This window comes from Ambystoma mexicanum, chromosome 5q (genome assembly GCF_040938575.1).
Source record: "Ambystoma mexicanum isolate Mex_15411 chromosome 5q, UKY_AmexF1_1, whole genome shotgun sequence".
NCBI classification, from domain to species: Eukaryota; Metazoa; Chordata; class Amphibia; order Caudata; family Ambystomatidae; genus Ambystoma; species Ambystoma mexicanum.
In genome coordinates, this window is record NC_090933.1 from 949,894,363 (window position 1) to 949,922,334 (window position 27,972).

Genomic DNA, 27,972 nt, shown 5'->3' on the forward strand with positions numbered 1-27,972 from the left:
ACAATACAACCAAGTATTGGAGTATGTGGGCATGATTTTGCCACCCATGTCATCAAAAGGACATTCTCCTCTTTCAAACCTGCATTGAATTTGGTGATGTGCTTTGTATCTGATTTGGTTAAAATTGGTATTAAGTTTGATGAATCCCGAGAGGTCGTCAATTCTCCCAGAGGGGAAGCCCCTTCCCATGAGGTCTGGGAGGTGAGGCAGCTGCCCGATAGTCCCCCTGGGGGTTGTACCTAGCAGGAAGATCTCATGGGAAGGGACCTCCCCACTGGGGACAAAGGAGAACATCTCGGGAAAACACGGTATACCCATCCTTCACCCATACCCTATACACACTTCACTCCTTAAGCCCCACTCGCATCATAAACTCTTATTTTGAGACTAGGCCCATGTACTTCTGTAACATATGTAAGATTGACATAACCAAAACTACTGGACGAAGAAAGATCTTTGAGAACCCTGAGCGTTAGTCAGACCCAAGTACTGGGACTAAGTGGCCCATAGGTGTTGACGCTGCACCATGGTGGAGCCTGTGCCATAAAAGGGAAACAGAAGGAGGACAACTTGTTTTGAATCGCGTCCAGAGAAGAACCAGACAGAGCGGCGGACACAGGCGAGCAGCAGTGGAAGTCCAGAGGAGGTCGATCTAGAAGCAACCTCCCCGCCAGTCCTAACAAACAGTGCAGTGGCGTGACCATGACCAGGTGGAGCAGACGGTCTGGTGACAGCGTCGAGACCTTAAGCAGAGTAGCAGAGCGCAGACCCAAGAAGCCAACGAACCAAGGGAGAAGGAACGCCAGTGCTGCCATTGAGATGCCTAATTCCAGGAAGAACCGGGAGCTACCAGATCCCAGTGACAGGTACAGGAATGTTTAGGAGGCCCGGTAGGGATGTGAGGCAGGCGGCAAGAGGGTCTTGCATCCAAGGACTGATTCCTCGGCCCAGTAGCCTAACGACTGACCACCAGAAAAGGGTCTGCGGCCCAAATGTGGAGATTGAGAGAGTCGGTGGGGAAAGGAAATCAATTGGCTACCCAAGAAAGGTCTGGGACCCATATCCGAATCATTTTACAAGTCATATTTTCGTGGCAGTGCTTGGCAAGAGAGTAAGCCAAGTGGGCCGAACCAAAGAATGAGAGAAACCAGGGTCTGGGACCCAAATCAAGAAGCGAGGTATCTTCCTTGTGGTCATACTTGGCAGGAGAGTGAACCAAGTGGATCAAACCAAAGAGAGAGAGAAACCAGAGTCTGGGATCTGAAATCAGAAAGTAGCACAAGCCATCTTCCTCGTCGCAGCACCTTTTAGAGAGGGATACCAAGTGAGTCCAATCAAACAAGAAGAGGAGCTGGGGTTGTGGACTCTTCTAATATTTGAGAACTGTGTGTTTGAGTCATTTCCCCCTGGTGGTGCTGAACTGTTAAAGAGAGACATGGGGAAGGGAGTAATTCCCCCTGGTTATAGCGAACTCTGAAGTCAAGATGCCAGGAGAATAGAGTCATTCTTCTGGTAACCAAGGTCAGGGAAAGGGAGTAATTCACCCTGGTTGTGTTGAACTGTAGAGTTCAGGAGAAGGGATTAATTCTCCTGGTAACCAGAGCTGAAAAGACTTTCTGATACAAAGTGTTAAAAGATAAGCAGTGTGCCTGACAGAGAGAAGTGATCAAACTTTGTCTTTTGTTTTGGAGCACAATTTTGACCGGGGGAAGGGAGTCATTTCCCTAAGAAGAAGTAAAAGCCTAGAAGTGGACTTCAATCACTAGTCCAGTAGACAGGAGACATTCTTCTGGACCAAGAAGATCTACTTTATCTCTAGTTTAGTTTTTTTTTTAAAACCTTTATTTATTTGGCCTTAGAGGCAGAGTGCAGTGGAATACATTATATTCAGTTAGGTGAGATAGTACAAAGAGAATCTCAACAAAATGGTATTGGGAGGCAATAAAATGAAACAACCAGACATATTAGGCACATCTCAGTAGGGGGTCGTACATACACTGGGCCTCATTACACGTTAGGCGGTAAGGGTTTACCGGTACCGGTAAGGGCACCGGTACCGGTAAACCCTTACCGCCTTACTACGAGTTCCCTTTGCGGGACCCGACTTTTTAACGGCTGGTTTTACCAGCTGTTAAAGTAGGGTGCCGCAAAGGGACCTCAGAGCTAATTACGGTACCGCAATTTGCGGTACCGTAATTAGCGCCTTCCCCATTCCCATTATGCCCTATGGGGGAAAAATGGGAATGGGGAAGAGCCTTGGTGAATGGGGAATTACCGCCCCCGCTCACCTTGGAGTAGGGCGGTAATTCCGCCATCCACTAAGGCGGACACGGTAAAATACCGGCGGCAACCATGGCGCTGATAGCGCCATGGTTACCGCCTACCGTGTAATGAGGCCCACAATCTCTATTAGTATCAGTCGGTATGGGGCGGGGGGAGGCTGCCAGATAAGATTTGAACTCCATCCATATATCTCTTGGCCAGGATGCATGGGGCAGTGATCTGATATATAATTCATCCTTATTCTGTGTCCAGGTGAGCGCCACTAGCCACATTTTTGTAGTAGGCAAGGTTTTGCTTTTCCATCCCATGAGAATACATATTTTAGCTAGCATGCAGCCAACGTTGGCAAATGAGCGAATTCTTTTATTCGGAAAGTTTTCCCATAGACCAATTAGTGCGCCCAGAGGGGTCCAGGAGAGAGGTGCATCAACAAAGTTCGATAGGGTTTCTAGAACAGAGTCCCAAATTGCATGCAATCGCTCACATGACCAAAACATATGTATATGATCCGCCTGAGGGCATTGACACATGGAATAGCAGTGTGTGATAGACTGATTGATTTGGCTAAGTCTGTTGGGGGTATAATATAGTTCATTCAAAAGTTTAAATTGCATACATCGAAATCTAAAATTGAATGATACATTCTTGCCGTGTGCGCACATGCGCTTCCATTGATCATCTGACAGTTCAACCCCAACATTTTCGGACCAGTTGTGTCTTACCCTGGGGGATTGGGGTGCCCGCTTAGTAAGTAACATCTTGTACAGTGTTGAAAGTATTCTACGTCCGCCACTGGAGTTTGCAAAATAAGCCAATTCATCCTTTTGGGGAGGTTCTGAAGGGAGCCCAGGCCATCTAGCCGAGACTGCTGCTCACAACCTGTAATACTGCATTAGTTCAATCCCCTCGCTGGTATGTCCCTGACGCCAGGTCAGCGGGGTGATGAATGTTCTGTCTGGGAACAGGTCTGCCATCACCCTGTATTCCAAACTTCCCCATCGTGCTTCCAGCATGGCAGCCCATGTGCGTCCTGTTGGGATGGAAATGAGCCTATCCCGCCCCCCTAGGTGCTTCCAAATAAAGACAACCTAATATGAGGCAATGTAACCTACAAGAGGGGAACAGTATGCATCACCAGTAACCATATAAAGCCCTTACAGCACATAGAAGTAGATGCTAAGCACTAGAAGTGCCCACACTCCACAACACCATCTTAGGTTAGTCCCAAAATGGGACACGCTGCATGCCCACACTGCTCATGTTCCTAGTTCATAAGGCCCAATTTCTGCGCTACCTGCTGGCTCCGCTGCAGCCTTATTCCCACAGAAGTCTGTTTCCCTCTCATCCCTTTAGAGTTGCAAAATAATTAGTATTGACTTCAGGAATTCGCCCAGCAAAGAGCGTGAGGCAGCACCAGGGTCTTTGCTCTGTCCATTCATCTCCACTAACCTGCCATCAGGACTCTAACCCCACTCAGCCAGGCCGGAGTGAGCCACACATCACCAACTGGACCCCCACACCTTTAAATTCTTGATAAGCCTTCGACCGCAAGGTCCTAGCCTCCACAAAATGCCCACCTCAGATCTATAGCCTATACCACTGTATTTCTCTCTAGCAGCAACACACGTCTCCTGTAACATGACATATCAGGAAGATCAACCCTCAGGGGGGAGACGCTGGGTGCAGGAACTGCAGTATCAATGAAGACCTGAGTGTGTGGGTCAGTATGACTGTATTTTATCCTCCCCTCTCCCTGGCATCCCTTTCCTGAGCTGCCCAGGTGCCCGCCATAATGAATGAATAGTCCGTCTTAGTTGTTTAGTTTAGCCAGAAACATTGTGTTTTAGCCATGCCCTGACCTTCACAGCCAGGATGAGCCCAGCTGACCCACGTGCATCATGATCGACGGGAAATAACCAGCCAATTACCGCCTGGCATCCACTATGGAGCAGGCCCATGTGTAGGGTGCCTCCAATCAGTGGCACCAATTCATCCTATACGTGAATGACGATTTCTGTGTTTATAAACCCATGTTTGCGAATGTAAGACCAGAGCGCTCTTGAGCAGCAGAGTTCTTTGCTGGAATTTGTGTTTTGTACAAGCAAACCTTGTTATCCTTGCAAAGCTATCTCCCGGCCTACGTCCCTAGCGGGTTGTATTTACTCTGGAGTGTGCATATAGAGGGATTTGCCTTCAGCTCTATCCCGGGGAATCTCCACAGCAGGAGCAATTTGTAATATGGGTATGGCTGTCTTTGCATGTCTAGGGTGGAGCGCCAGGCCAGCAGTGTGGAGGTCACTGGGTCGCCAGGGCAGTTGTCCTGATATCTACCATCTAGAACTAGTGTCTTGAGGTCTGATTTACCTGCGGCGAGGCGTTCCAGTTTGACATGGGGGAGTGCGGTGTTGTGTCATACCAAATGGGTGGCGAACTGCGCCTGTGCCGCCACCCATAACAGTTTGAGATGTGGAGCCTTGAACCCTCCCCTATCGTGTGAATGTGTCAGGTCGATCCATTTTTTCCGGACCACCCCAGAGTGCCATAGGAATTGCGCGCACTGCCCGTGTAGCCCGGAAAAGAGGGCTTTACCTGGCCAGATTGGTACGTTGGCAAATATATACAAGAGTTCTGGTGCCAGCACCATCTTTATCAGGGACAGTCTGCCCGCCAGTGAGAGCGAGAGTGTAGTCCATCTAGCCAGCCTGTCCGTGATGTACCTTTTGGCAGTTTGGTAGTTGTCTTTTAATAGGGAGGCCTTCGTACTAGAGACCACCACTCCAAGGTATTTAATCCCATCCGGAGTCCATCGTAGAGGGTATGTGCAATGCGTTTGTTTAGTATTAGTTGTCAGGGGGAATATTTCGGATTTGGTATAATTTGGTATAATTTATTGTGAAGCCTGAGAAGCCGCTCAGATAGATTAGGTCCCGAAGGATCGGGTCGAGGTTTGTCTGCGGATCTCTCACATATAACAGCACATCGTCTGCGTAAAGTGAGATAAGTTTGGACAAACCACTGAGGCAAGCAAACCCCACAGTGTCTGTGACGGGTGCAGATCATATCCACCATTGGTTGGATGGCTAGGGCACATAGGATCAGAGAGAGTGGGCAACCCTGCCTAGTGCCCCTACCTAGAGGGAAGAGTTCGGAGGTCTGGGAGTTAATCAAGACCCAAGGCCAGTGGAGCCGAGTATAGCAGCTTGATGATACGTAACACCTCATGGCCAATACCCATTGTTGAATTTGGTTCTATTCTAGTTATCATATTGAAAAGGCGTCTGATATTTAATGGCCTTGTGTGCCGCGGTCTACCCTAGCCCGGTGCGAGGGTGCAGTGGGCATGCTGTACACAGAAGGGAGATAGCAGGAAGGCGTGGCTTGGAGCACTGCGGATGAGGCAGCTCCTCTAATGGCCTCTGGCAGAAGCACGCTATTCTTTGATTTAGCCCTGTTCTTTGCGCAGCACAACCACGAAACACACTGAGTTGGCTCTGCCTGCTCAAAGAGACAGACCCTGCCCACATATCTGACTTCCTGCAGGCGCCCCCTCTGATCTTCCGGCTGCAGTGAGTGGCCCTGGAGGTGCCCGGACCGCGCCCGTGAGAGCCGCATCGCCACCATCGTGATCCCGGGCAGCACTGAGACGGGCGGGAGCCCCCTCTGATCCGTCGGCTCCCCCAGCAGTGCCCTGACTGTGAGGCCCGAGCCCTGACTTTGGGGCCGCCGACCCCTGCTGCCCACAACGGCAGGGAGCATAATTTGACACTGGCCGCTGGGTGAACGCTGCCCGTAGCCATAACACAACTCATCTGTTTCTGTGGTGGCCCGCCCCTGGAGACCTCAGTGGACTGGAATTCAGATGAATCACCGGGCCTCATAACCATCCATGACGTAAGTGGTAACCTTGCCGCCCTATGCCTTGGAGCTAACGCCTTGGGGCTTGAGATTGCTGCCCCTCCTCCTATCCCTTAACCATCCAGAAGGCAACCACATCCTGGGGCGCCCCTGCTCAACATCCACCGTGTCCACAAGCCAACCTATCTACTGGAGTGGCCCCTTGAGGAGCTCAACATACCCTAGGGTGATGCTGGGGGGGTCTCCTCCGCTAATTCAGCTGAACCACTCTATTGTCTATTCGCTAGACCACCTCCCTTACTGACCCTTGTTATTGGAGTGGAGATCTAACGCCCTGGGGACCCCCCAAACCCCTACCTCACCAGCCTCACAACACCTGGCTGAAGACCCCACCTTCTCCAACACCACTGTCACGCTGGCAGCTCGGCCGCCTCAACTCATTTTTTCAAGAGCAGATACCCTTGTGAACTATTACTACCTCCCTGAGGTGGAGGTGTCCCCCGAGTGCAGAGTCCTGATTCATCACCGGGACACAAGCGCTATCACCCCCATGTGCTTGTCTCTCCTTGAGGAGGACCCGCGGTGATCCTGGGCACCTGGCAAAGATGTCAAAACACCTTGAACCCCAGAAGAATGCAGAGATCACCACTATGCTGCTCCCACCCGACAAAGGGAAAAAGACAGACACTCCAAAGTCCCCGCCACAAGCTCTCGCGGATAACACGACTCAGCTAGCCACTAAAGGAGATATCCTAGCTTTTATGTGAGATATTAAAGCGGAATTCCAGACCTGCATGACAGTGCTCACCACTAAAGTGGAACAGACTGAGCAGACGGTCGTGGAAGTGGAACAGAGAGTGGGAGAGGTGGAGGACTTGACCCAGGAACATGCAGCCACGCTTCTGGAACTACAGCGCACGATGCAAACCCTACTTGACCAAAACGAGATCTTGGAGCACAAGTAGGACGATTTGGAGAACAGAGCTCAACGCAATAACCTCTGGATCCGGGGTGTCCCCTCCTCGGTCCCAGACCAGAAGCTGGCAGAATATGTGGGTGACCTCTTTTAGTCTCTCCTGCCTCATTTGGATAAGTCCCAACTCATCCTGGACCGGACCCACAGACTGCGGCCCCAGCGAGGTGTGGATTCTGATCTCCCGCCTGATATCATCACCCAGGTTCACTTTTATAAGACCAAAGAGGCGGTCATGGAGGTGGGGCGCGCTCGGGACGACCTGACCTTGCAGGGCTCCCCCCTCCAGATTTACCAGGATCTAGCCATGGCGGCCATTCAGAAGCGGCCAGCACTGCGGCCTTTGCCACTATTTCTCCGAGACCAACAGGTCCGCTACCGCTGGTTGTTCCCCATAGCCCTTCATTTCTCCTACAAGGGGTTCCCCCAAACGATCAGCCATATAAATGATGCTGACTCTATCTTGCGCCACACTTCCCCTGAAAAGAGAAGTGAAACCCCCCTGGATTCCACGGTGAGTGGCCCCGAAGAACTCCCTCAGAAACCAAAAGGCTCTACCTGGACCAGCAACGTCTGCCCGTTGACCCTCACGGGAATCTACAAGCTATGTCCGGATTAAAGATTGCTAACCGGCTGACCACCCTCCAGGCTACACCCCTGCACATGGCATACCTTGCAGAATGACACGCGACAAACCTTTATCTGCAGCGGGCTTCGTGCGGCTCATGCCTTAGTCCGAGGTGGATGTCACCTAATAACCCTTGAAGTATATTACAAACAATATTAGCCCTGTTGGCTAAGGCAATGATTAGGGACACCGTTGACACGAAATGCTCGATGGCCTGTAAATTTGCCACCATTCCTTCACGATCAGATGTTTCGGCCTCCCGTTGGAGGTCGATGTTAAAACCTCTGCCCCCGTTTGGGGTGGGTGTTAAAACCCTAGCTGCACGATGACCTCATGCTGATCAAGCCTCCGGACGATGACGCATCCCCTCCACATCAGAAACTGAAATTCGTTACACTAAATGTCAGAGGTTTGAATTCCCCCCTAAAAGGAAATCCACGCTACAACGTTTACAGGATGGGGACGCCTCTGTGGTTTTACTGCAGGAGACCCACCTAATCCCAGCAGATTTTACCCGCCTCCTCAGTAGACTTTTCCCACAGGAATTCCTAGCCTCCGATATTATGAAGAAAGGGGGCACTGCGATACTCTTCGCAAGAGGGGTAAGACCACACATTTTGGAGTCCCTGCGTTGCCCGGAGGGACGCTTCATTGCGATAAAAATGCCTTATTTTTGGACAGCTTTACTCCATCAACTCGATCTATGCCCCGAATGACAAACAGGAGGGGTTCTACAGTGACTTGGAAGAGTCCCTCCTCCCATTCATCGGAGGCCAAACCATCATCGGAGGAGACTTCAATGGGGTCCCCGATCCGCTTAAGGACAAATCGCACCCTCCGACACCCAGAGACTTTAGATTGGTGTCAGGTCTTCTTCACCTATTCCGAACCCTGGATGTAGTGGACACATGGAGAGTGATCCATCCCAATGAAAGAGACTACTCTTGCTATTCATATGTGCACAGAACTTTCTCCTGTATCAACCTCCTGTTGGCCTCCCCAAACCTCAGCCTTCACGGACGATGTCATCATTGGCCCTAGGATGCTTTCCGACCACGCTCCAGTAGCCCTGACGCTCCGGGCGCATGATCCCGACCCTCCTCCCCAACACCGATGGAACCTATATGACCCTGTCCTAAACGACATGTCATTAAGAAACTCCATAGCCAAAACAATCAAGAATTTCTTTAGGGTAAACCCAAACGAGGACACATCCCCAACTAACACTTTGGATGCTATGAAGGCGGTGGTGCGGGGAGAACTGATTGCGCAAGGTGTGGCCTTCCACAAATGCAGGCGGCAGATCCGCATCGACCTCGAGAACAAGGTCCACAAAGCTGAAGCCATCCACAAACACAAAGGGTGGTCCCCAAAATCCCAACGAGCCTCACAAGCCGCCTGAAATGATGCGCAGAGGACACTGCGCATCTTCTGGTTAAAACCAAGCAACCAAGCAAGGATACTATTCCAAAAGCAATAAGGCAAATAAACTAATAGAGGACAAACTCGCCAAAGAAAAAACAGAACACTATTTTGAGCCTAAGCGACCCTCAAGGCAAAGTACAATTCGCAAAACAGGACAAATTACGACTTGCAGTTGCCACCTTTCGGAAATAATGTTGGCATCCACGAGGAACCAAGGAGAACAGCAGGAGTACCTGCAAGGCGCTGATCTCCCCCGCCTCAAAGACCCCGTGAGGGAGAGCCTCGAGACTCCAATTTCAGGTGAGGAGGTGGAGGCAGTCATCAGGAGTCTCAAACCCAGATCCCTGGGCCCGGACGGGTACACCACACGGTTCTATAACATTTTCCGCCCCAACTGACTCCCCTGAAGACCCTATTCAATTATTTTGTTACTTCGGGTGTCATTACCCCCTCCATGCAGGATTCCATCACAGTCCTCATTCTTAAGCCGGGGAAGGACGCTATGGATAACACTTCATTAAGGCATATCTCATTATTAAACATTGACACTAACATATATTCATAAATCCTGGCAAATTGCTTGACGGGCGTCCTGAACCTAATAGATGTCGCGAATCAGGATTTACGGAAGCTTGCTTTGCTGGCCCTAGATGCGACCAAAGCGTTTGATAAAGTGGACTGGGTGGTTCTGCGATTCACCCTTGAAACCTTCCACTTTGGTCCAAACTTTCAAAAGCTGATGCTAGCTAATTACCAGTCACCTAAGACTCTTCTCAGAGTCAACGTCCTCCTATCTGACCCTATCCCTTTAACATGTGATACTAGACAGGGATGCCCCCTGTCTCCCTTGCTTTTTGCCCTGGTCATGGAACCTATTGCCCAATGAATCCGTCTAAACCCAGGAATTGAAGGCCTTCAAATAGGCTCCCTCCAACACAAAATCGCACTTTATGCCAATGACATGCTGTTATCCATCACAGATATCTTCGCTTCGCTGAAGCCAGCTCCTACTGAGATCCAGGGGTTTGGAAGGGTAGCAGGCTTTACCACTAACTTTGCGAAATCAGTGGCCCTGGGGATTGGCCTGAGGCCCGGGAGCGGGAATCCCTGAAACTCTGTGCCTGATCCAATGGAGTAAAACGGCTATTCCTTACCTTGGGGTCCAGATTCCTGCCTGCCCGAGAGATGTCTACCAGGTGAACTTCCTCCCACTTTTCAAAGAGCTGGAGAAAGATCTTGAGCAATGGCTCTCGCAGGAGATTTCACTTATTGGGCGCATTACCGCCTGCAAAATTAACCTCCTGCCACGGTTCCTGTATGCCTGTTCCTCCCTGCCCGTCACAATCCCCCTAGCCCCCCTGCGGCGCTTGCAGAGGAAAATGTTCTGGTTCATTTAGAGGGCTAGGAAGTCAAGAATCCCCCAGAGAGCCATGATGGGCAGCTCCAGATTGGGAGGATTGGGGGTCCCTGACCTTTGCAAATATCAGGTCGTAGCACAGCTGGTGCACATTCAGGCTTGGGTCATTGCTTCGGGGCGCCCGAAATGGGTAGAAATAGAGCAATCTCGCATGGCCCTCCCTCTGCGTTTCCTACCATATACCCACCCCGCCCGCCAGCACCACACCTGACCGGGAACCCTGTCCTCCACCAAACACACCCTGAAAACTTGGGACTGGGCGCTGAAACATAAGGGCATCCCAAGGGGTCTGGGCCCTTCCTCCGCAGTCTTCCATAACGCGGCCTTCTCACCGGGGTCCTGCCCTTCGAACTTCAGGAGTTGGGTTGTGGGAGGCCTTGCATCCCTGGGACAGCTCTTTGAGGAGGGCCACCCACGCTCCTTTGAGCAATGCAAATCAGCCTTTCAATTAGCGGAAACAGACAGGTTTACCTATTCGCAACTCCGACACTGGTGCTCCCATCTGCTGACCCGATTGGCAGCGCTTCGCACCCTCACTCCCCTTGAATTTACCATAAAAGACCGGCCACTGCGAGGGAAAATATCCACCCTTTATAAGTTACTGTAAGTAAACCTCCTTGCCGCAAGGCTCTCTTACATGTCACAGTGGGAAGCAGACTTGGGGCACCCTCTGGAGGACCAAACATGGATAGACATTTGGTCTAGAACGCACTCCTCCTTTTGCATTACTAACCGGGAATGTGCTCACAAATTGCTTCTACGGTGGTATTATCCCCCGCTACGCCTGCACCACTTTCATCGAGCTTTGGACCCCCTATGTTGGCGCTGATGTGGACTCCCTGGGTCCTACTTTCAGATGTGGTGGGCATGCCCAGTGGTGAGGGAGCTCTGGACATCACTCAGGTGGCGATTCCCCATGGAGCCAGAATCCGTCCTCTTGGGAGTCCTAATCCCGGGCACCGACCCAAGAACAGGCAGAATGGCCGCTCTACTAACACAACTCTTGTTGGCCGCGAAAATCAAGGTAGTGCGTACTTAGAAGACCGCTGAAGGCCCCCTGATGACCCTGTGGTGGCTAAAACTCTGGGACATCCTGATTGCGGAGAACATTACTGCAGTCGAAGCTGGCCTCCTCCACTGCTTCTCGAACATTTGGGTGCCATTCCTTGATTACGATCAGAACCTCCCGGCGCTAACTCACAAAACGCGACTGGTCGCAAGGGCCCTTCACTCAGATTGCGAGTGACGGATGCCTACCCATTTCCAGCCGGATCCTGATGAAAGGTGATCCACAAGGGGGAGGGAGGGGAATATCTGGGGAATGCTCATAACCTGAATTGGAGGTAATGCTTTGCCTTTCATTTGCTGATGGTTTTGCTGTCTGTGTGCTGGTTTAAAATAAACATGAAAAAAAGAAGGGAGATAGCAGGGGGTCCCCTACTAGGTGCTTGAGGAGCGCCTCCACCGCCTGCTTCATGCCACCCCCGGTACACCGACTATGCGGATGTTGTTCCTCCGCGAGCTCGACTCAAGGTCATCACATTTATTCTTGACCATTTTCATGTTGTTTACCAGGGCGGTCACCGTACCTTGAAGGTCTTGTACTGCGTCTTCCGTTGTACTGATTCTTGTTTCTGCTTCCTTTATCCGGGCCCCATCTTTTGCCACTTGTGAGCACATCGAAGCCACATTTGCTGTGATGTCATCCAGCTTTTCGTGCACTGCAGCAAAGCCTTTGGTCATGCTTCCATCATATGTGTGAGGTTCATCAATGCTGTCGCCACCGGCTGGGTTTGATCAGATTGAGAATATGTCGATGGGCCTGGTTCTGCCCTGGGAGTTCTTTTGGTGAATGTATCCATTGCACCAAACTTTTTTCCTCCTTCTGTGCCCCTGGTCATGAGAGACACCCCACGATGGCAGATGGGTAGCTGATCTGATCTTCCCCATCGGTCCCCGATGGGAATGATGGTCTCATTATGTGGATGGATGCACCATCCGGAGTCCATCTGGGGAATAGAGGGGGGGGGGGGTAATCTGTCCTCAGGGTTTATATTTATGGGCACGGTCGCTGCCTGGCCACAGCACTCTTGTACTGTCCCCGGAGGACCTGTCTGAGGAGCTTCAGGATGGTCTGTGAGGTTCGGCCCACCTGCCACGTCACAATGCATGTCCTGTTTGCCTATGATTGATTGTCTAGTTCCGGTGTGGGTACCTCTGTGGTTCTCCAGGGGTTCCCTGCATTGTTGTGTTATTTGGATGTCCAGTGAATGGGGAGAGTTGAGGCACCTTCGGGAGTCTACGGGGACCAGGCTTCCACCAGGAGGGCATGCAGCCCTGGAGTAGTTGTAATCATTACCATCCAGAATGGGATCTCCGCTCTTCTACCACCGACCTCCTTGTTTTTCTGAGGTTTCGGCGTACTAGGATAGGTAGTCGGGCCTTCTCCATAGTTGCAGCTAATCTTTGGAACAGCCTGCCCTCTGTAATGAGGAACATTTCCAACCATCTAGACTTTAGAAAGCACTTAAAACGACCCTTTTCTAGGTCCTACGCTGTGGTTTGAACACCGATTGGTCTGATATCCCTATCTAGCGCCATGATGCCTTTAGACGGCCGTGCACTATATAAATGAATATAACATAATATAACGTAATGGAGTGGCAGCGCTAAGTAAAAGCGGTGAACATTCACATGCAGTTCGCTGAAGGTCTAGGAAGGGGGGGGACAACCCCCAAAGCATGTATCCGTGTATCTAGGTGAGGTCACAGTCTTGAAACAGTTTCCACTTATGGACTCATGGGCCCTGGGGTGATTCTTTGGAGGGAGTCCAAGAGGCCCAGTATGTCAGCAGAATCTAGATGTGCGTCTCGCCTGGAGGACCATTGGGGCACAGATAGCAGGTTGGTCTGCCTCCACTCCATTCCTCCATGGTTCATTGTCTCACTATGGCAGATGCAGCACCTCAGACCCCAGTAGGTCCCGTTTGGCATTATGATTGATTATATGGGTGGCGCAATGATGTAGGTTTGATCCCCACCCGGATGTCAGGGGAATCTGGTTCCGGTGAAAAAAGGGCACCCACTGCAAGGCCGTTGCGATGGAGGGGCACAGCGGACCCCGAAACCTAGAGCGCTCACTCTCCTCACCTGACGTTCGATCCAGAGGGCCAGCCTGCCACGGAGTGCTGTCTTTGCAGCGGCTCCAGCCGCTAAGGTTGCATTCCCCAGCCAGGTTGCCGCAGCTGCGCCGACTTGATGTTGTGTGCCTATGTCACTGCGCGCGCACCTCTCCCCTCTCCACTCCAGGGTGAGGCGCTGGCTGTTCCGCCGCTCCGCTTCCTTTGTGGTCCACCTCCTTTCCACTCGGGTGGAGTGTCCCTCTACTCGGAATGGCTACCAGATTGCTCCGGAGGTGGTGGCCCTGGGATAGGCAATCTTGCGCGGCCACAGGCTCCCAAGGTCTGGGACAACACCGACAGAGAGTGGCGGGCGCGAGCCGACGGGCCTCAGCGATTCACAGTGCCCTCACCATCGGGCCTCAGTGTCTGTTTCGGGCATTCTGCACAATCGATCAATTCAGGATTTCACCAGCCGGTCCCCCTATCTGAGTTGGGTAGGTTTGCTTGGTTTTAGCACTGTCTGACTTTTATGTTCGCCACCATAGGTGATTGCCATGGGCCAGTTAGCAGAGCTCTCACTTCAGGCAGCCAGCTTCACGGCTGCTCAACAGCGCCCCCCCTCTAGTTTAGTTTTTAATGTAAGGCACACTTGCAGGGTTTTTGACACAGGACAGTGGACTATTGATTTACACAGACATTCTGACAGAACCCTTAGTGTTTTAGTTGCAGCAAGGAAAGCCCTTGTTTAGAGAAAGTTAATTTTAATCAAATTTTGAAATCTGAGTGTGAAAAACAAACCACCGCTTTAACATCTGTACAGAGCCTGCTGACGCAGGTTCGAATCCCGGCAGGGCCAAACTCAGTCTTTCATCCTTCCAAGGTCGATAAATGAGCACCACACACTGTGGGTAATAATAAGCAGCGCTCAGATACCTGAGGGTTTGTAGCGCTATATAAATGCTAAATTATTATTATTATTATTAAAGTGCAAAATACAGTTATGGCACATAGAAAGTACATTCCTGAATACAGTTGCAGCGTACTTGTCGGTGGGGTAGTGCAGTATACAGTCATGGTACAGAGAGAGTACATTTCCTATATACAGTAACAGTCAAGTTAGGGGTAGGTTCCTGGAAATCACTTTCCAAGTCATATTAAGTTGATTTATACAGCGCACTGCTTCCATAGTCATGGTCTCCAAGCGCTCACATGGCTCTGTAAGGAAAAGTGGGTTGGGTTGGTTAGTGAGGGAGACTGGGATAGGATAGATGTTGTCCTTATCTGTTGATACGTGTAGAACCAGGAGAAACTGACATCTGTGCATGTGAGGTTTCTGGGTGTGTTTATTGTGCACTGGCTTGTGTCCAGGAGGGCGGTGTCCAGTGTTTTGAGTTGTTTGATGTCAGAGGTTATTGGGTTTGTTGCTTGCTTAGAGAGTGATGTGCAATTTGTGTGTTTTGGTCAGTTGATTCACTAGCCCTCTGGGCGTGTGTTGTAGGTGGGAGGTGTAGAGTGAGCGGACGTGAGAAGTGGGTATTGGGTATTGGAGCTATGTTAATGTTTTTCATGCTCCTGTCGCCAATGATGATTTAGTGGCAACCAAGGTGTAGCCTTTGCCGTTGCTGTTACAGTCGACAAGTTTGAAGATTTAGACTGAGTCTTTAGACTCTTTAGCTGTTGATGGCGTTGTAGTCGAATTGTGTGACACATCCATGAGCCCTTTTGGCTTTCTTCCCCTCCCCTGGGAAGCATCCTCATGGGATCTCAACCTCTTCTTAGAGGGAGTTTAGTACTCAGGCCTGCCAATTCCAGCTGAGGCATGACTTAGAACCGAGGCTGGGTCAGAGGCCTTCTCACATTCTTCCAACCATGTGACTAACCCCTGGTGGCGGTCTTTTCGGGTTTCCGATGAAAACGCCTGACAGATGAAGCAGCTCTCTACTTCGTGGTCCGGATGCAGGCATTAAAGACATTTCGTATGCCGATGTTCTATGAAAAAGTTCCTGAGGTTGCACTTGCCGGAAGGCCTAAACAGCATCTTCTAACTGGCTTCCACCTTCGCCAAATGGAGAAGGCCTCAGTGAAGAAGTTCCCCATGGCCAAAATATGCTCTGAGGGTTCCAATCTTCACCAGCAACTGATCCCCGCTACCAGTAGTCACTGATGTGACAAAAGAAGAAACAATGAAGAATCGTTGAGAAAAAATGGAGTCAATAAATTCGAGGAGCGAATAACGAGGATTCTCAACATGTTGACGTGTGCTATAAAACCTGAAGATGGCTGCCAGGGGTGGAGCTAAGGAGGATAAACGTCACTGGTTGGGGCAGTGTGACCCAAAGTGATAGCAAGGGGCTATATAAGTTACAAGCAGTTTTAAAAGCTTTAAAGCAAAACTGCTTTTATATTATCGAGGATTCCCAGCATGATGACGGCTAATATTCATAAGCATGTAAATCCATGTAAGATCCAATGCTTGAGAACAAAGAGTAGTAATTAATTGGTTATCTGAAACTGCACTGGCTACCTGGCCACCCTCTGATCTCGGGCCCAGGTCTCTACCCCGCCAGTCACACACACCTGCACTGCCTTCCTGGAAACCCCCACACTTGGGGACTGTTTTCTGTATCCCTACAGTCCCACTACCAGTACTTGACATCTGATGTCTGCACTTACCCTTGCACTTGCCACCTGCTGGCCATACTTTTACTTATTGTTATTTATTCTATTATTCCATGTACTGCACTGTCCCCTGCCCCTTCCCATGCACTTGCGTGATCTGAATGACACCTGGCCTAGTAGGATCGTTGTCTGTCTCCCTCCCTGTTCCCCCTTCCTTGCCACGTCGCGCCTTGAAACACTTGTGTATAAGTGCGTTATAAATGCCATATCATACATCACATCTCCAGCAAATTCAGATATGTACTGAATAAAGTAAAATTGTACATGCATTCTCAGAAGTGTTAAAAGACAGTTTGTAAGTGTGTACAACACAGACTGTAGTCTGAGTAGCCTCCTACGGTCCTGACGAAGACAACATAAAGTACTGTAGCATCACTGAAATGGGTCGACCAATTTGTGAGGGATAGCATCAGGTTGGATATGCTATCCTTACTCACCAGTTCTAAATATGATATTGTTTTTTAAGATTGGGGTTGCAATGCCCCTAGGGATTACGTGTATGAGGATAATAAAGAATGGTACCTCAATGGATATTTCCCAGTTTTAAGACTTTTTTAAAGCACAATTTTGGTTTGGTAGGCCATTGTGTTTCACGTTACAAAATATGGTTAAAAAAGGGTCTTTTCCTGTTAAGCACTGCTTACGTAAGATATCCTTGAGCGAATAATAGGCATGTATGACAGATAGGCAGCTACGCATACGCAGCTCACCACCATTTCCTAGGGCGAAGCGAGCTACTCCAAGGGACAGGTAGCTTTTCCCTGTCTCCTGTTCATAAGGACTCTTGGTGAGCTCTTCATCTGCATATTAAATATTTCAAACATTAAGGTGTCCTGCCCATCCTCTTTGTGTTAAGACTATTTATTTCACAGGCAGATCCCGCCAACTTAGTTTTGGCCCTTGTGTGTATTAGTCAATCTGAGTACCAGACTGTTTCACCCCTTCAAATCTGGAAAGACACTGCACTGGCCCAACCCTTTCTGGCAGTTCTTTACAGCTTGCATGAGCACCCATTGCTAGCTGCTGGACACCACCAAGCACAGTGGCATTCTAAGGTAAAATGGGGTCCTATGGTATCAATCTGCTTAGCTCTAAATTCATGTATGAGGGATGTCACAGATTTTGTTGAGGAAATATTTTTCTCTGATTAAGTCAATATTAGGCAGCAGGTTACGGTAAGCAACGTAAATATACAGCCGGTCTTTGCTTGTGTTACAAAGAATCTTCCTCCTATCCTAAACAGTGAGCCTAGTGTGTTATTACATCCAATTGTATTCAAGGAAATGCTACCAAAGTGGAATGCCCTAACATGCACATGGGAAGCATTGGGTATTGACAGCTCCCCCCATCCAAGCCCTTCTTGGGCTCTTCAGTTGGAGTGAATCTGCTGGTGAAGCAGTGTCTCCGGATTCTACAATCTGCTCAATTTGAAATACATGATATCAGTATGATCTCATGTATTAATGCATTGTCTCAGGAGGATAGCTCAGTGGCAACATGCGCGTCTTGGAAGCAAGACAACACAGAGCAACACAGGTTTGATCCCTGGGTCCGTGCTTAGAAACCTCTGGGTATTAAGCGTGTTATAAATAACCTATCACATCATTGCTTACACTAGAGTATCGCCATAGAATAAGACATTTGTCCCCATGTAAGAGTGTTTGTGCATTACTGTAGGAGTGGTAAGAGGCATTACTGGTTGGTACTTGGACCATCATACTCATCACCACCTCATTACCACCATGGCCATCAGGTAAGCGCTGTGCCCCCGTGCCCATCCAAGCAATCTCTGCCTTATTTCCACCCAATGCTGCTTCCCAACGTCCCCCTCTAGTCCCGCCTCCCCCCGGATTCCATTGGTTACTGCACATGTTGTGGTTGAGGGCCTACTCCCTCTGCACACGCGCTTCCTGTGCCATTACCACCATGGCCATCAGGTAAGCGCAGTGCCCTGGCTGCCCATCCAAGCAATCTCTGCCTTATTTCCACCCAATGTGCCCCGTGAGCTCCCAATGATGCTTCCCAACGTCCCCCTCCAGTCCCGCCTCTCGCAACCTACCACCGGCTTCCATTGGTTACTGTACATGTTGTGCTCGAGGGCCTACTCCCTCTGCACACGCGCTTCCTGAGCCATTACTACCATGGCCATCAGGTAGGCGCTGTGTCCCGGCTGCCCATCCAAGCAATCTCGGCCTTATTTCCACCCAATGCGCCCTGTGAGCTCCCAATGCTGCTTCTCAGCGTCCCCCTCCAGTCCCGCCTCCCACGACCTCCCCCAGGCTTCCATTAGTTACTGCACATGTTGTGCTCGAGGGCCTACTCCCTCTGCACACGCGCTTCCTGAGCCACTACCACCATGGCCATCAGGTAAGCGCTGTGCCCCGGCTGGCCATCCAAGCAATCTCTGCCTTATTTCCACCCAATGCGCCCTGTGAGCTCCCAATGCTGCTTCCCAATGTCCCCTCCAGTCCCGCCTCCCGTGACACCCCGCCTCGGCTTCCATTGGTTACTGCACATGTTGTGCTCGAGGGCCTACTGCCTCTTCACACGCGCTTCCTGAGCCATTACCGCCATGGCCATCAGGTAAGCGCTGTGCCCCGGCTGCCCATCCAAGCAATCTCGGTCTTATTTCCACCCAATGCGCCCCGTGAGCTCCCAATGCTGCTTCCCAACGTCCCCCTCCAGTCCCACCTCCCGTGACCTCCCCCCACCCGGCTTCCATTGGTTACTGCACGTGTTGTGCTTGAGGGCCTACTCCCTCTGCACATGCGCTTCCTGAGCCATTACCACTATGGCCAGAGGAGCACGTGAGCAGCAAGGCCCTTCCAGGAGCGCCTTATTTATTTATTTTTTTAAAATTTTGTTTTCAGTCTTGCAGGCCCCGAGGCCTTTTCTGATCCCCCAGCAGCCCGCTCCCTCCCCGCACCCTCTTCCTGCTTTCCGTTCCCTCCCTCCTCCCGACCCGCCTAGGCCTGTTCTCATTGGTGCTCTCACCCTTCATCACTAGTCCTCCCAGGGCAGCCCTCACTCATTCTACCTTACCTTGCATAGCGTAGACTGCCATAGACTTAGACAATACATACTTAGAAAGACTTGTGACCATTGTAAATGGATTGTAAATGTTGCCTCGTGATGCATATTAACTTACTTGCCAATTTTAGCTAATGCCGCACCTGTAGGGAACTGAACTTTAGCTTGCGTCGCATCTAGATAGAAATGTGATTGTTAGCATGTGCCACACTCAGGATTCTTAACTTCAGCTTGCGTCGCATCTAGATAGAAATACGATTGTTAGCATGGGCCACACTCAGGATTCTTAACTTTAGCTTGCGTCGCATCTAGATAGAAATGTGATTGCCAACATACACCAAACTCAGAATTCTGAACATTAGCTTGCGCCGCATCTAGATAGAAATGTGATTCTTAACATGCACCACACTTAGGATTCGGAACTTTAGCTTGCGTCCCATCTAGATAGAAATGTGAATGTCAGCATGTACCGCACCTAGATGGAATCCCATAATTGCAAGGACAGCAATGCCAACTAACCAACCAACTAACAATTTCATCCCTCTGCATAAACCTCTGAAACTCTAACCAAACACAACCACAAGCCTAAAACGCAGCAATCCGCACAAACTTCACAACAATGCAACAACAAAACAAACCACACGACGACTACCGAACGTAAAACACCCCAAGCCCAGCCAACAGACCCACCGGGTTGAGGCTGCCAACAGCACATCACTGCTCTCTTGCACTTTTCCAGCTTATTCCTACTAACCCACCCCCTCTACTCCCCTTTTTCAGAGCTGCCAGAGCGCCAGGGGACCACTTTGGTGGTGATAGTGAGCGGTACAAATGTCCTTTAACATTAACATAACATCAAATAGAACACTTGACAATAAACATACATTATTGAGCATAAGGACACCAAGATATTCCTGTTGTAAGTAATCCTATAGCACAAACCCTTATCACACAGCACATTGTGACAGCACTTAGTAAATCAATCTAATTGGGTGCCCTAGCTGTGTCCCCCTATTGGGATACTATGTTCCTTATGGCCTTTAAAGCACAGTAATAATACAAATTGAGCATGGCTGTGATGTTTTTCAAATGTTTAATTCCATATCTGCCTGAGGAAGTGGAGACATTCAATGAAAGCTTGCAAATATGAAAAATAAATGACTCTGTTAGCCTAATTAAGGTATCGACTCATTGTTTTCTACCTGATCAACATTCTATTCAATCCTTGACTAGCACGCTACAAGGGAATGGAACTAGACCTAATACACCTTTTCTTTTTCAGCATAATGGATTATGTATGCAAGGACCTGGGGGCATCCCGGGACGAGACGGGACTCCAGGAGTGAATGGAATTCCAGGTACCCCTGGAATTCCTGGACATGATGGGTTGAAAGGAGAAAAGGGAGAATGCATGCGGGAAAGCATAGCAGAATCCTGGACCCCCAACTTCAAACAGTGCGCCTGGAAATCTCTCAACTATGGCATAGATCTGGGAAAAATTGCAGTAAGTAAAATATATATTGTTTGTAAACCTAGGTCAATCAAATGTATGTGAACTTATAGTGAGCAACTCATACTGTCTTTCGTGTTTGAGAGACAACACAACAAGTTAGCAAACAATGTTAATATTTTTATTTTGGAAGAATCTATCGCTTACCCTCGCTCTCTGCAATTAATACGATGTCATCGCTATCAGGAGATTTATACTGGGGCATGCACTACTTCTACCTGCTGACAACTTGTTCTACATTGTGTTGGCAGTAATCAAGATGGTCAATGAATAAAGCTAATCAGCAAAATTCATAGCTACACAGTGCCGAAATTCTTTCATCGGACCTTCATTAGAAGGGTGTGTTTTAATGCAAGATTCCCTTACCTTTTAAATCACCAAAATTAAAGGCCACAGCTCTCCTAATCCTTCCAAGAGTGGCAACCCAGAGACTACATTTCTTGCTCCCATCCACTTTACTTCCTACCCATCACTGGACAATACATCCACACAAAGTCCTTTTGGCTCACCCTCAGATTGCTGCTCTGTGAAATCAACTCATCATTCACCCGATCATCTCACAGAATTGCAACCTCTGCGTCCCTTCAGACAGTTTTCTAGCTCAGATGAAGCTAGATTGACTTACAGTGGGACTCAATAAAATAATCATTGCTCTCAAAAACCCAGGAAATACCAGACCAGTCTCTGCTCTTATTTTTCTGGCAAATGTCCTCAAATGTGTTGCAACCAGCTTCAACCCTACCGAGGTCTGTATGTGTGTGTGTGTGTTGGTGCTCATGAAGGTGTGTGCAGGCAGGAGTGTGGTGTGCCCATGTGGAGGTGTGTTATATTATTGGATGTAATAGGTGCACTGCTTTAATTGGCATGGTTTCTTGGCACTCTGGGATCTGCAAAAAAGAGGGGTGGTGTAGGTAGTAGTTCCTCTTCTACATAGGTCACCCCTTCTTTGCGTATCATCCAACCTGAATGTTCAACTGATACTCTGTACCTGCAAGCCCTACTGCAATTTGTTATTCTTTTTTCTTTTTTATTCTTTGGTTGCGAAAGCTAAACCTTTAATAATACAAAACCATTACATCAGTTAAAATGCAATATAGATAAGAGAAACGAGAAATCAGTAATTTACACAATTCATAAAACATTACATAATTAATAAAATACAATATTTTACACAATCAATAAAATGATCAATATCATATAAAAAACATAACCAGTTAAAACACTGTGTTTCATTTCGTTGCTCGTTAGCAGAGTTAAATAAATAATTTCCAGACACATATTATATCATTTGTAACCTCCTTGCAAGACCCGTACGTTTTGTTTTCTGGTCATGTTCTCTCTAAAGAAAATATACAATTACACCACAGTTGTCTCATCCAGATTTAGTGCACGTATAAAACTAGATATTCCTATTACAACAGACATAGTTCTTCCTGCCAGACAGCTGTTCCAAAACTCATCTCTATCTGCTAATATGGGTGAATAGGTCAATTTAGGCAAATAGAGTTCTCGAAAGGACCTCAGCCCAGGACAATCCATCGCCCAATGTTTGGCTGTCTCTACTAAATTCTCATTTTTGCAGAATCTACATAATCCTAGATTTTCTGGAATCCTACCATACCTGAATTTGTTTTCGAAAACGGGTGAAGACTTCTCAAATTGCCTTATCTGGGTAGGTGCTCAGAAACGGGGCTAAAACACCCTTCTTTTTATAGTCTGCCCACAGATCACAAATGCGGAATAAGAGTGAAGTCGATCTGTTGTCAATATCCAGTCATGTTGATAGAGTAGCTTTTTAACCCTCTTGGGATAGTCAATCAGATCTTGGGTCTTACAACAGTTTTTCCAATATCTCAATGCACAGATCTTTTATAGCTCTCATATTCGTACAAGACTAGTTAGTAAAAAAGGAGTTAAAATCTTCCACTAGAGAATTATCGGGCTGAATTAACATGTTTCGCAGGAGAGAGAGAATTTTCCAATGTGCACGAGATTGTAAGGAAGAAATGCCCAGCTCATACCGCACCACTACTCGTGGAAGACTCAACGGAAGTCTCAGAACGCATTTCCAGATTTCCCCCTCCAAAGTGGACAGAGATTTTAAAAGTGTGAAGGGATGCGCCCCAATACGTACAGCTATTTGGGCACGATTTGTGACTCATAATATGGGATTATCGGTTTGAGAGAAAATGTACCAAATTTTGCTTCAATCATTTTCATTTGAGTAGTTAACTTCAAGGTTACGTAATTCAACCAAACAAGGCTCTTATTCCGGGTAGGTTTTACAAACACTGGAAATCCCAGGTAGATTAATGAGTCCACACATTGAATAGATGATGTACCTATATTGTACCTATATACCATTTAAAGTTACATTTGTTCCTATGATTGTAGAATCTAATAATTTTTGACGTAGTAGGGTTAACAGAAAGCCCCTGCTTGTTCACATAGGTTACAAAGGATGAAATCAACTGCTGAAGACCTATCTTACTAACATCAAGTAGAAAGAAATGGTCAGCGTAAGACAGCAATTGAATGCGCAAATTCAAAGGTTTTGGCACCATCAATGATACCTGGTTTAGAGCCTCCTTAATATCTGACAGATACAAATTAAAAAGGCACAGGGCAACCATACAGCTCTGCCTGACCCCCCTTGCGGTGGGAATTTCCCTTGAATGTGCTCAATTATTATTCAAGCGTACTTGAATGGTAGTTCTAGAATGGAGCGCAATTAATAAGCTGAGTAGGCCTACAGGAATACCTTAGCCTGCAAGTTCTTTCTAGAGTAGCCCACAGTCGAGCATGTTAAAAGCAGCTGTTAAGTCAAGAGAGGCCCCATAAACTGCATTATACCTTCCACTCGCTGCAAGATCCTGGATCGTGGTAATAACCAGACCATTGAGCAAAGTCCTGATATGTCACCTAAAGCTGGTTTGCCACTTCGAGATTTTACCCGTCACAGCTGACCATGCTTCAAGATGGTACAGCACAAATGACGCAAGAAACTTTACTATACATGTCAAGCACTGCTAAAGGGCTATAATTAGAGGGGTTGATTTATACAGCGCACCGCTACCATTTGCATAGTCTCCAGGCGCTCACATGGCTCTGTAAGAAAACTAGTTGGGTAGGTTAGTGAGGAAAGAGGGATAGAATAGAGGTTGTGCTATTTTGTTGGTGCTTGCATAACCAGGAGAAACTTGCATCTATGCATGTCGGCCTTCTGAGTGTGTTTGGATTGTGCACCCTGGGGTTATTGTGTCCAGAGGGGCAACGTATTCTTTTGTATTTTATTTGGTATTTCTGTAGCGCCTTACACCAAGGCACTGTACATATGCTAACTTATAGTACAATAATTATGAATACAAAATGATGAAATCCATCAAAGTTAAAGAATAAGAATAATTAACATTTCTATAAGAGAACAAAGCAAGCATACAATGCATAATTTGGATTGAAGGAGATAGCTCTTCAAGGAAGAGCGAAATAAAGAATAAGAAACAATAGATCGAAAAGAGAAAGGGAAAAGCATTCCAATAAAGCAGAGCAAGTAAAGAAAAAGAACGAAAACGCGATTGAACACAGGGAGGGAGATGGACTAATAATAGAAATTGAGATTGTGATTCAAGGGCCCGCGAAGGGGCATAAAAGGAAACCAGGGATACAAGATAAGAAGGAGCAAGACCATAGAGAGATTTAAACACAATACAAAGAAAGTTAAATTTAAGCCAAGAATGAAAAGCTAACCATCTAAGAGAGGCTAAAGATGTAGAAATAGAATCATGAGGAGAAAGCAAATACAAAAGGCGAATTGAAGCATTAAAAAGACTTTAAAGGAGCAAGACGAGAAACAGGAAGACCAAAAAGTAAAACAGAACAGTAAAATAAACTTGAAAAAATAAATGAAGAAATTAAAAGTTTTGTAGCACTAAAAGTAAGAAAAGACCAAACTTTTCAGATGTTAAAAAGATATGGACAGGAACGAGAAATAGAAACATGACAAGAATAGGATAAGTCAGTGTCAAGATAAAGACCAAGACTATGTGTACTAGAGGAAATAGGAAGATGAGAAGGAGGAAACAAGACAAAGGATGGAGGGAAAGGATGAAGATGGGGAAAAAGAGAACTTTGATTTTTGAAGCATTAAGGATAATAAAATGGTCCGACATCCAAGTCTTAATAGCACAAAGACAGGATGAAAGATTCATGTGAATAACAGACGTCAAAGAAGAAAAAGACAAAAAGAGCTGGGTATCGTTAGCATAAAAATGGTCAGATAACCCAAACTAAGAAATAATGGCTGCAAGAGGAGAGGTGTAAAGAGAAAAAGGGAAAAGGCCAAAAACAGAACCTTGTGGAACACCATGTACAAGAGGAGAAGCATCAGAACAGGCACCAGCCCATAAGACAGAGTAAGTGCGGTTAGATAAAAAAGAGCAAAACCAAGATAGCACAGATCCAGAAAATCCAAAAGAAGAAAGGGACTGTAAGAGTAACACATGATCTACTGTGTCAAAAGCAGCAGAAAGATACAATAGTATGAGAATAAACGAGTGTTTAGAATAGCGAGCAGTAAGCAATGAATCACAAACAGAAAGAAGAGCAATTTCAGTAGAGTGAAGAGGATGAAACCCAGACTAAAAACCGGGAAGAATAGACTTTTCCGTGACAAAAGAAGAGACCTGAGAATAGACAAGCCATACCAGAAGCGTAGACAGATAAGGAAGAAGAGAAATAGGATGAACATTTGAGTCAGAAGATGGATCTAAAGACGTTTATTTCAGAATAGGAAGGATAGAAGCATGTTTGAATGAGAGAGGAAAAATAGAAGTACGAAGAGAAATATTAAAAAGACTAGTCAGATAGGAATTAAGAGAAGGATACATTTCAGGCATAATGGATGAGGGAATAGGTTCATTAAGAGAAGCAATAGGATGGGCACATGAAAGAAGAATGGAAATATCACAATTAGAAATCGGAGGGAAAGATGCAATAACCGATGATAATAAAGAAGAAAGAGGATGTAAATGAGAAGGTGAGAAATGAGCAAATAACGCACGAAGAGTAGCGACTTTAGAAGTAAAATTAGTATCGAAATCAAATGCAGTTAAAGTACACTTCAGTGAATAGTTAAGAGGAGGAGGAGAAAGAAGACGAGAAAGTGATTGAAAAAGACTTTTAGAATGAGCATATTGAGATTAAAGAAGATCAGAAGAGGACCGCTTAGAGGAGAAAAGCACTTCATCATACAGAGTGTGGTAAGAAGACAAAAATAATCAATCAAAGTCCGAACAGAACTTATACCAACACCGCTCAAGGCGACGAAGAACTAGTCAAGTTGCGAGGTAAGCCAAGGTTGAGGAGGTGTAGGTTAGCCTATCAACGCACACACAAGAAAAAATACAACCCATTAGGGAAAAAGGCCCGGCACACCTTTTGCAAGGAGATCATGGTGTCATCTCACAAAAATACAAGTACGTGCCAGAAAATAACTCTGCTGCCACGGACCACTCTTGACGGAAACAGCATAAGCAATGGGTTTTAAAGATGCATAACATTACGAGTAACATACATTACATAGGTTACAAAACCATATAGCTGGTTGGTGCGACCCTATACACATATAGCCTGCTCCATACGGGATGTAAGGCAATTGGTCCCAGCATCTTCTGTCCATCTCCTTCCACGTGGGGATCTTCTTCCATCATCAGGTACAAAGGCTCTAATTGGCAATTTAGTTACACAATTCATTATTTCATAGCTTTACGGTGCACCTGGTACCAGGGACATGAGCGAGGTGGATATTTTCGAGGTTGTGATAAATTCTCCAGAGATAAAAATAAATAAAACATTTGATAATGGTGAACCCTTTGAGATAAATTTAAATGAGAATACAGTGAATAAAACAATACAAGCTTTCCGAGCAGTGATCGATGAACTACAGAACGAAATAGTTGCGCGACCCTTACTTGGACGCAGATGAGACGATTCAGCAAGCCTGATAACACGTAGATTGTTGGCGATATATTTTGTGTATTGCAGAGATGTTCCTTAGTCAGCTATTAAGGTCTTTATAAAGGCTTACAAAAGTGGGTGTGTATGTGAATGTGTAATGTGTTTGTTGACACCCACCAAGCCTCGATGCCAACGTTTGATATCCTCATACCCATGCACCCAGCCCGGGAGAGCCCGGTCAGAGGTGTGAACTGCCATTGATACTGGGGGGGGGATGAATGGGCGTGAGGCGAGCGCAATAGGCCCGTACAAAGTTCAAGGGATACATACATATGTTGATTACGGGGACGGGGTCTTCAAAGCAGAGTCTGGAGACACCGGGTCTGGGGAGGCCACGTGACGAGCGGTCGCAGTGCGGTAGACCCCTTTGAGGTGTACATGGACTTTGGCACCTTGAGCCTCTCCATCCAACCAGCCCCCTTGGGAGTGCACGGTCAGAGGTGTGAACTGCCATTGATACTGGGGGGGGGGATGGATGGGCGTGAGGCGAGCGCAATAGGCCTGTACAAAGTTCAAGGGATACATACATATGTTGATTACGGGGACGGGGTCTTCAAAGCGGAGTCTGGAGACACTGGGTCTGGGGAGGCCACGTGATGAACAGTCGCAGTGCGGTAGACCCCTTTGAGGTGTACATGGTGTTTGGCACCTTGAGCCTCTCCATCCAACCAGCCCCCTTGGGAGTGCACGGTCAGAGGTGCGAACTGCCATTGATACCGGAGGGGGATGGATGGGCGTGAGGTGAGCCAAATAGGCCCGGAACAATGTTCAAGGGATACATAGATATGTTGATTGCAGGGTCAGGGTATTCAAAGGGGAGTCTGGAGACACAGGGTCTGGGGAAGCCACGTGGACAATGGTTGCATTGCGGTAGACCCCTTTGAGGTGTACAGGGTGTTTGGCACCCTGAGTGTCCCCATGCACCCAGCCCCCTTGGGAGCAAACGGTCATAGGTGCAAACTACCATTGATACTGGAGGGGGATGGATAGGCATGGGTCGAGCGCAAAATGCCACCAAACTTCTTTCATGGACCTC

General features: G+C 47.7%; 1 protein-coding gene across 4 annotated transcripts in view; it reads left to right on the plus strand.

The window, feature by feature from the left end:
• Positions 1 to 27,972, plus strand: part of CTHRC1 (collagen triple helix repeat containing 1) — a 300,099-nt gene that overhangs the window by 222,815 nt on the left and 49,312 nt on the right. For all 4 annotated transcript variants that reach the window (XM_069621469.1, XM_069621470.1, XM_069621471.1 and 1 more), the window contains one exon: positions 20,694 to 20,915. In XM_069621469.1, the coding sequence (XP_069477570.1) occupies positions 20,694 to 20,915 (222 nt within the window). The remainder of the gene's footprint in view (positions 1 to 20,693; positions 20,916 to 27,972) is intronic.